General features: G+C 33.2%; 1 protein-coding gene across 1 annotated transcript; it reads right to left on the bottom strand.

The window, feature by feature from the left end:
- Positions 1–693: 693 nt before the first annotated feature.
- LOC118264544 (uncharacterized) lies at positions 694–2,896 on the bottom strand. Its single transcript, XM_035577078.2, has 4 exons — positions 2,728–2,896; positions 1,907–2,282; positions 1,446–1,540; positions 694–820 (listed from the first exon to the last, which is right to left on the bottom strand). Exons 1-4 carry the CDS (start codon positions 2,753–2,755, stop codon positions 720–722), a joined length of 600 nt encoding a protein of 199 aa, XP_035432971.2. The 5' UTR covers positions 2,756–2,896; the 3' UTR covers positions 694–719.
- Between the last annotated feature and the right edge of the window lie 5,729 nt (positions 2,897–8,625).

The following is an 8,625-nucleotide window of genomic DNA, read 5'->3' as shown; positions in this document are numbered from 1 at the left end:
GCGGCACCCATCTTGCGGATAGCTTTTTCATATCCAAATGTTGATGCAAAATATTATGTCCCCGTTCATTCGAGATGCCCACAGCACTAGCAATCTCACGCACTTTCACTCTTCTGTCATCCATCACCATATCATGGATTTTATCAATGATTTCTGAAGCGGTAACCTCAACAGGGCGTCCCGAACGTTCAGCGTCATTTGTGCCCATATGGCCACTCCGAAAATTTTAAAACCACTTATAAACTGTTCTAATCGAAGGTGCAGAGTCACCATAATGTTTATCAAGCTTTTCTACAGCCTCGTGAGGCGTTTTGTCTTTCAAAAAATAGTGTTTAGTCAACACAAAATTCTTTTTCGTCCATTTTTTGAAAATCACTCGACTTCTTCGATTCAAACGAATGCCAAACACAAAGAAATAGACCGATCTGGCTGAAACTTGGTGTGTGGTCTTCCAAAAGACGCTACTAACTAGGCATAACCTCGATACGCGCCAATAGTGCTATCTCTCTGACTTTGCACGGACTTTTCAAACGCCCCTAGTATATATCTTTGAAAGTATTTGTTTCTGTAATAAAATAAGATACCTGTCTAACATTTTAAAGCAATCAACAACACGGACATTACATTAAAAATAAGTCAGCCACCTACTGGGTAAAAATGTAATTATGTAAGGAATTGAAGGAAAGTCAGATCATTATTTTATATTATATAATTACAAATTAATAATCATTATTTTGTGTGTCATCGTCCTGTTGTTGCATCCGCGCGTCATTGTCAGAATAGGCATATTCATGTTTACGCTTGGGTATGCTTGTTCTAGCTGCAAAACAAAAGTAATTGTAGTAAGTCAACCTACTGGAATGGAATATCTATAGAGAAAAATGTGTATAGTGGAATGGATTGATGTGGTAGTGACGTCTTTGAATACTTAAGTTAGTAGGCAAGTGTTTATTTTTAATTAAACAAAAATTCGACGAAGTTCAACTCTGCCCTCCAAGTTGTCAGAATCAAGCGTTCTGATTTGTTCAATCATCAGAAAAAAGCCTAATTCACAATGTGCTTATTTTCTTGCTCTTACTTTTCCCTCAGTCTTTCTCTTTCTCTTTCTCTTTCTCTTTCTCTTTCTCTTTCTCTTTCTCTTTCTCTTTCTCTTTCTCTTTCTCTTTCTCTTTCTCTTTCTCTTTCTCTTTCTCTTTCTCTTTCTCTTTCTCTTTCTCTTTCTCTTTCTCTTTCTCTTTCTCTTTCTCTTTCTCTTTCTCTTTCTCTTTCTCTTTCTCTTTCTCTTTCTCTTTCTCTTTCTCTTTCTCTTTCTCTTTCTCTTTCTCTTTCTCTTTCTCTTTCTCTTTCTCTTTCTCTTTTTGTCTCTCACTCTCTCTCACTCTCTGCTCTGTCAGTTTATTTTGCAATTTCTCTAGTAGCTAATATTAATTTAGTAAATTACTTACATTCCACTAGAACTGGATCCATTCTCAAGCCTCTCTTCGGTGGTCGATATGAAACTGGATTCAAATAAGCGTTACCCTTCTTTTGTGTAGGCAATCTAAAACAGTTCATTAATTTCTAATATGATCTTTTACAAGTTAAAATTTTTCACGAACATCCATAAAAGGTAACTAAAATTCTTATATCAGTTAATATTGTTACTTTTTTATTTTTCCGGGAAAATAAATCTCGTTCTTGCTTCTCAATCCAGTTAAATCTTAGTGACTCATTTATGATATACATATGTCTATGTAGTTCTTTAAAACTGTCTTTTAATAGTAGCAATTTTTATCTTATGGACTACCTAATTAGGTCGACACTAATATTTAACTGGATTGAGGACAAATATTGTCTTACTATTAATCGTTTTAGAACCTATGAATCTAAAATTAATTTAGAAAAATATAATTCTTTTTCTACTCACAACTGCAGCAGCAATTCCTTAAGAGAGTTACTATCCTGTTCAGCCTTGTGACTCCTAGTTTTGTCAATGAAACGGGTTTCTTCATATTCAGTATTATAATCATCAATATTTGCTACATAGTGATCTCCACTGTATCTATTGGTTTTATCATCTTCTCTGGCATTCTTCAATTTATTTAGTAACTGCTTAGCAAGTCTTACAGCTTCGTTATCTGGTTTTGGACCCCTCAATAACTTGACTAAAGGATTAGCTTTTTGATTATTTCTTGCTTCTGGGTTTAAATTTTTCAAATGTATTCCATTCTCGTTCTCTCTTATTTCGAATATTTGTATTTTAGGAACACTACTGGCTCCTATTGTGGCTATCAATAGGGATACTGAAATGAATAGGTAGATTATTGTTTAGTTATTAACTATCTCTCTAATTTAACTATCTCAGTGTTATGGTGAACAGCAAGAAAATTATTAGCACATGAATAACAAATGATTATGATGATTAACAAATGATGTATGATTCATATGCTAATACTATATACCTACTACAGAAACTAGATTCACCTATCTTATTTTTTTTGTTTTAATGGTATGAACCGGTAAACAAGCATATGTAGCACCTGACCCATCAACACTCGAAACACCAGGGGCGTTACAAGTGCGTTGCTGGCCTTTTGGGGGTTAAGATTACGAATTTTCTGGAATCGGGGATTAGGAAGATTGGGAATGGGTGTCATAGGGCCTCTGTATTATTTGCAAGACTGTGAGAGTGATAAAAATAACAGTGTGTTTTCCTAGATATAACAATTAAAACATTATATGACTCACGTATCCCAAAAAATATGTTCATTATCATTTTTCTTTTAAATAAATCCCGTCGTTCTAAGGGAACATTAGAAGTAATAAAAGTTGTGATTTTTTATGTTATTTTTACGAGTGAAACCCAACGTTTATCTGTAATATTTTACTACATATAGTGAATATTGGAAAATCGTAACTTTAGGAATTTCATTTATTTTATTGGCTACCGATTGTATGTGTTATTACTGTAACGTTTTTTTATTTCAATTTTATATGTGGAAGGAAAATTTTATGGCTTTTTCTATGTGAGGTTTCTTAGCCACGTGCAAGGGTTTGCCACAAATAAAACGCGTAAGCATTATTCTTTGTTGAACATTATTTAACATTACTAAGTATTTCATCTTCTGTTAGACTAGGGTTTCTCTGTACAGAGTGTAAACGGAACTGGAGATGGTAAAAAAATAATTTTATTTTCAAATAGATTTCAATGTTTAATTTATGTAATAATAGTTGTAATCAATTGCTTAATTATGTTGCATAAATAACACGGAAACTAAAACTTATTAAATTATAAAAACAAAAAAATAATTGTAGCATTTTTCGGAAGCGTTCCCCGTTTACACTTTATATAAGATGAGTTTCTTATCATCTTCACGTTTGGCAGGCAAAAAAAAACCTGAAGTGCTGTTGCTTGAAGTCTTTCTTCACCCCTTACTATACCCACAGGAAGCACATAGGTGGTTATAATCTATGTACTTTGTAGTTAATACACGGCAAACAATTTAATAAATACTTCACAAAAACAAAATTTTAATGTGGTTATAGCAGGTAACGTGCCAAAATTAATACTAAAAAGTTTATTATTGTTACCGCATCCGGCTCACGTTGAGCCCACCGAGCTCATCCGGAAGGTAATGAATAATCACCAATGAGGAAGCAAACTCCGTAATATTTCCCATTTTATTATGAACCTCTATTTATTTAAAAAACCTTTATGAAATTGTAGAAATAAATATATTTTGTGGATACTGTTTATTTTTGGTTTTGTTTTTTTAACGTTGCCCCCCACACTAGCCCGGTCCCAGACTACACATAACAGCCAGACCCGAAGTAACAATTTATGGATCATAAAAAAGAGTTGTTTCGTGTGGGAATCGAAGCCGCTACTCGTTGCACGGCAGCCAATTGCTCAGCCATCATCACATACAGTCAAAGATTATATCATCGGTATGGTTGGAGATGAATTGTTTTTGTATTCATTGCAGTTTAAATTTGATTTTTATTAATTTTTTATTAATATACCTAATTATTTGTATGTACATCTATATTTTAAGTAACATTGTGCCTAACATAATTTGAATCGACTTTCAGTAAAAAGTATCTTAACCTACTTACTTATGTTACCCCAAAATTTTACCCAAATAATTTTCTTCAAAGAATTCCCCGATGTAAATGGAGAAATATCTAATCTGGCAACTTTGCCGTTTTGCTAGTTTTTATTCTGTTTTTGCTGAACGTCTCTTGAGATATAAGGTTCAAACAGACTTTACGTATTTTGATACTTAGCATTGGATTCCAAAATATTTGCCTACGTTAGAAATACGAAACAAAAAAAAACGTTCATTTCCAAATCACCGACCTTTAAATAATACTGGTTTAACTTTTTCCTGATAAAACGATGAGTGAATTTGAGCATTGAAAAAAGTCATGAATAAAACTGAAATAGGTCATTGGTAAAATTCATATTATATAAACTTTATACAAAATATTTCATAATGACTAATAGCACATTGGATTAAAACACTCATGTCGAATGTAAATTAAATAATTTACAAAAAATAACAATTCAACTTATTTTACACAAACACCAAAAATCCATAACAATAACTTCTTCAATGCCGATTCTACAGAAAAAAAAGCTCCAAAAAGAAGAATAGGCATTCTCAACTCTATATCCAAGACTTTAAAACTGTTTTCGCTTTGTTTGTTAGCATTTCAGGTTACAAACAAGAGTTAACTGTCACATTGAATTCACGTAACATTGATATAGATATGATACGATGTAACGAACTGTAATGCCACCATGGAGCCATAAAGATGGCGATAAATTTTGCAGATTTGACATTCGATTTCTTGAGAAAACTTTTATTTATTTACTTTATATATTTACATGTAATATCGTTCGAGATTACACCGAATATGTGATGCTCCGGTACATAGAAAAACATTTATGTAAGTCACTACTTAGGTAAAAAAATTTTTACTGTCGTACTCTGATGCATTTAATGATTACTCAAACAATTCCTTAGTAGCAATTTTGTTCTGAAATGAATTGGCAACAACTGGGTTTAATTAAATGACCCTGAGTATGGAGGTTAAATACTTAGTAACTATTTTATTCTGAAAACAATTATTAAGAACTCGGTTAACTGGCTTTGAGTGTAAAGTTCTCTAAGGACTCATAAAAGATTAAGTTGTGCTTTAAAGTTTATGCTATTTAATTACCATTTATGGACATCGGCCTCGCAGTACATAAAACGTCCATATGTTTATACTATAATATATACCCATGTAAAATTGCGATTAACCATCAGTCAGAAAAAACAGAAACATTACGAACGCTCTGCAAAATTGCACCTTACAAACACCAAACACAGTTTAAAATCCAATCTAACCTATTACTAATAGACCATCAAGTTCTGATTAACAGAACGCAAGATTACTTGGGCGAAAAAGGCGAAAAGTCCGACTTGCACCTCTGACGTCATCAATCACTGACACTCGCTATCCTCATGGCCACCCCCTCTATCCTTACTAACGCATCCCGCCCCTGTATCAATTAGGACGGACTCGGTAAATAAGGCTTGATCCTGATTGTGCCAGCTTTGTGTTCCACGCATTCCATTCTCCATTGTAACCTACAATTGAGGCCAACGTGATACGTTTTGGGATTCCGTGATTTAAAAAGTAAAACTGAAGTTTGTGGGATCAGTTTGCTGACAGTTTTGTCCTTCTATGTCTGTGTAATAGTTTGTTAATTATAAATATCTGGTGTTCCTAATTGAGTATTTATTATAAACAAGCTATACCCTCGCTGTTTCACCCGGTCTGCTCGGCTCCTGTTGGTTGTAGCGTGATGTTTTATAGCCTATAGCCTTCTTCGATAAATAACCTATCCAGCACGATAAGAAGAGACAGATATATCTATAGATAGCTTTGATTTATATTTATAGCTTTAAAGTAGTATTTATTAAAAACAAATCCACAACGTTTTCACAGTTTCAATGACATAAAGTAACCTATTATGATGCTATTCCGATAGCAACATCATCAGGTGCAAAAATACTACAAAATCAGACTATCGATTCCAGAGACTCTCACTACCTAACAAACAAACAAAAAAAGTCCTTTCCATTATCATAATTACTAACAAACACAAATAAACATACTGAACCACACAACACCAAACCTTACTCGAGTTCATTCAGTTTTTTTTTATTTTCGCCCGGAACCAGTACGTTTTTGAAGGTAATGTGATTCTGCTAATGAAACCCAGCTTTCATTATCATCATCAATGTTTTTGAATACAGACATTTTTTTTTTTTGTTTATTTCGTATCGAATGGAAACAGTGGGAATTACATTACGATATTGCAGAGGGATTTCGAGTGGTAGTTTTGTTTTGGCTATATGGTATCTAGAGGTATTTGTTATTAGTATTTAATATCTATATTATGGTTTGTTGTTCTATAGAAGATGTGTATTTTGAATTACTGTATGGAAAATTTTGCAAGAGTGCTGATAGCGTTTACTGTTCTTAAAAAAGGTTTGGGTTAACTATTTACTAATGATTGTAGAAATTATTTTGAATTTTACTAATAGTATATTAGAGATTAAACCAACTATATTATTTTGGAAGTCTTTGTAGAATTTTATTATTTTTCTAAAACAATAAAGTGAAAGTACTTAACTCTCTAAACTGGTATTTTGTGCAGCAATTCGATAGTGATCCATTACAATCAGGCACCAGGATTGTTCGCAACAGAACATCAGTCTTGCTAGTACACTGCCATTGCGAACGGAAGCGTCGAATCGGTCAGAAAGAGACCTGCTACTCGACTAGCCACGAAAGTATACACCAGCACAACAAAATACCCGAAACCGAAAATTTCGTTCAAACAATTGTCGCCTTTACTATATTGTTAACAAAGTTGAAATTGGAATATAAGGTTTGGTTGTAAAGGGTAGTTTGATGTGCAGGGGTAAGTAGAAACTGCTATTGGTCAATACGTTGTGCCGTTGTAGACTGCAGAGCGGTTACAAATTAGAATGGATTGATTGCCAATGCAGTTTGAAGTGTGAAATCGGTTTGTTTGTGATTTCTTTTTCTTTTTTTTTTTGGTTTGTATATATTTTAAGCTTCGGAACTAAGAAAGGTTGAAAAAACCAGGAACACAACAACAAAATGAAATCAATTTAAGTATAGCTCTGTTAAATTATGTGAATCTGATACCTGACTGTTTTTTTTTTACCTAAGTAATTTTAACGAAGACCTTGATTTTCCCTCTCTAAGATTTTCTTCTGCGTCGTGGGTGTGTTTTCAAACATACAAGTTCATATGAACATGACACCCAGACGCGAAACAACAGTTGAAGATCACATAAAGAGTTGTTCCGTGTGGAAATCGAACCCGCTACACGTTGCGCAGCAGCCGGTTGCTTAGCCACCGCACCAACCATGCAGTCAAAGTTGGTTTGTTTATAAAAAATATGATATAAAAAAAATTACTTACGAGTTACTAAATTATGATATTTTATATCCGAGTACGCAACTCCATCAATATACACACAAGATAGTAAGGAAATACATAAAATGCACAACAACATTTTATCTTCAATACATAAACAATATACTTAATTTCTTACAATATAGTTTAATGAATTTACAAAGCCGCGGTGCACCCTACATCGCTCCAACAATATAACAAGAGGTTACAAGCGGCGGTACTCCTTCAATAACTAACTATAAATCAATTTTCACGTTAATCGCTTAGTTTAAACTTGGTTCCCGTTAGAACGATACCGTCTTGACTTCAGTTCCGACAGCCGTTGAGCTTCCGCACGCCCATTTATGAACTATCGTGTAAGAATTGTGTTGAGTAAGTGTAGGTTTGTTATGTAACATTATGTTTTTATGTTATACCGTATGGAGCAAATACTTATGTGTTAATTTGGACCACATGTGTTTGTTATAAGTTTGGTTGACAATGTACGAAAAATGAACGAAGTAGGTCCAGTTGTTTTTTTCTTTTTAAACTAATTTGATCATTCTTTCCGGTCCAAAAGTCTGCATTATAACAGCCGCACCGCATGCTCGTAATAGATTTGCAGATTTTTTGAGGCCAAGGTACATGTAGCTGTTCACACAGAATTGTATACCTAATTTATTAATATTTTGTCCATTTTCGATTTTCGTTGAAATTTTAGTAGTGTTATGCTTCTGTGGACTAGTACTACTTCTAGTTTCATTTTACGCAAATAAGTGCTCTCCATACTGTAAAAATTTTGTACTAGTTACAAGTCTCTTACAAAATCGAATTTTAATTCCAATCTTCATTATTTACGTGCAGAGAATTCCTAAAATTTAAAACCACAAGCCAAAATATAAAACATATTTACCCAATCTTAAATCTGAGAAGTTATTATGAAATAAATTCTTACTAGGCTATGAATATAAATATTATTAAAGGCTACGCATATAAAATCATAAGTTTAACATTCTTATCTGTTTTAATAAAGCCTATGTATCTGAAATTATTTCTCTGAAAACGGCTTTCTGTCGGATTCTTTGAACGACAATATTCTAGGCTTTTTCATTTCGTCGTAATAAAAACTGAGGTTTTAGCGTTGCTATATGAAACTTACTT

The sequence above is a fragment of the Spodoptera frugiperda genome, chromosome 26, assembly GCF_023101765.2.
Source record: "Spodoptera frugiperda isolate SF20-4 chromosome 26, AGI-APGP_CSIRO_Sfru_2.0, whole genome shotgun sequence".
Lineage (NCBI taxonomy): Eukaryota > Metazoa > Arthropoda > Insecta > Lepidoptera > Noctuidae > Spodoptera > Spodoptera frugiperda.
This window is presented reverse-complemented; position numbering and strand designations above follow the sequence as displayed.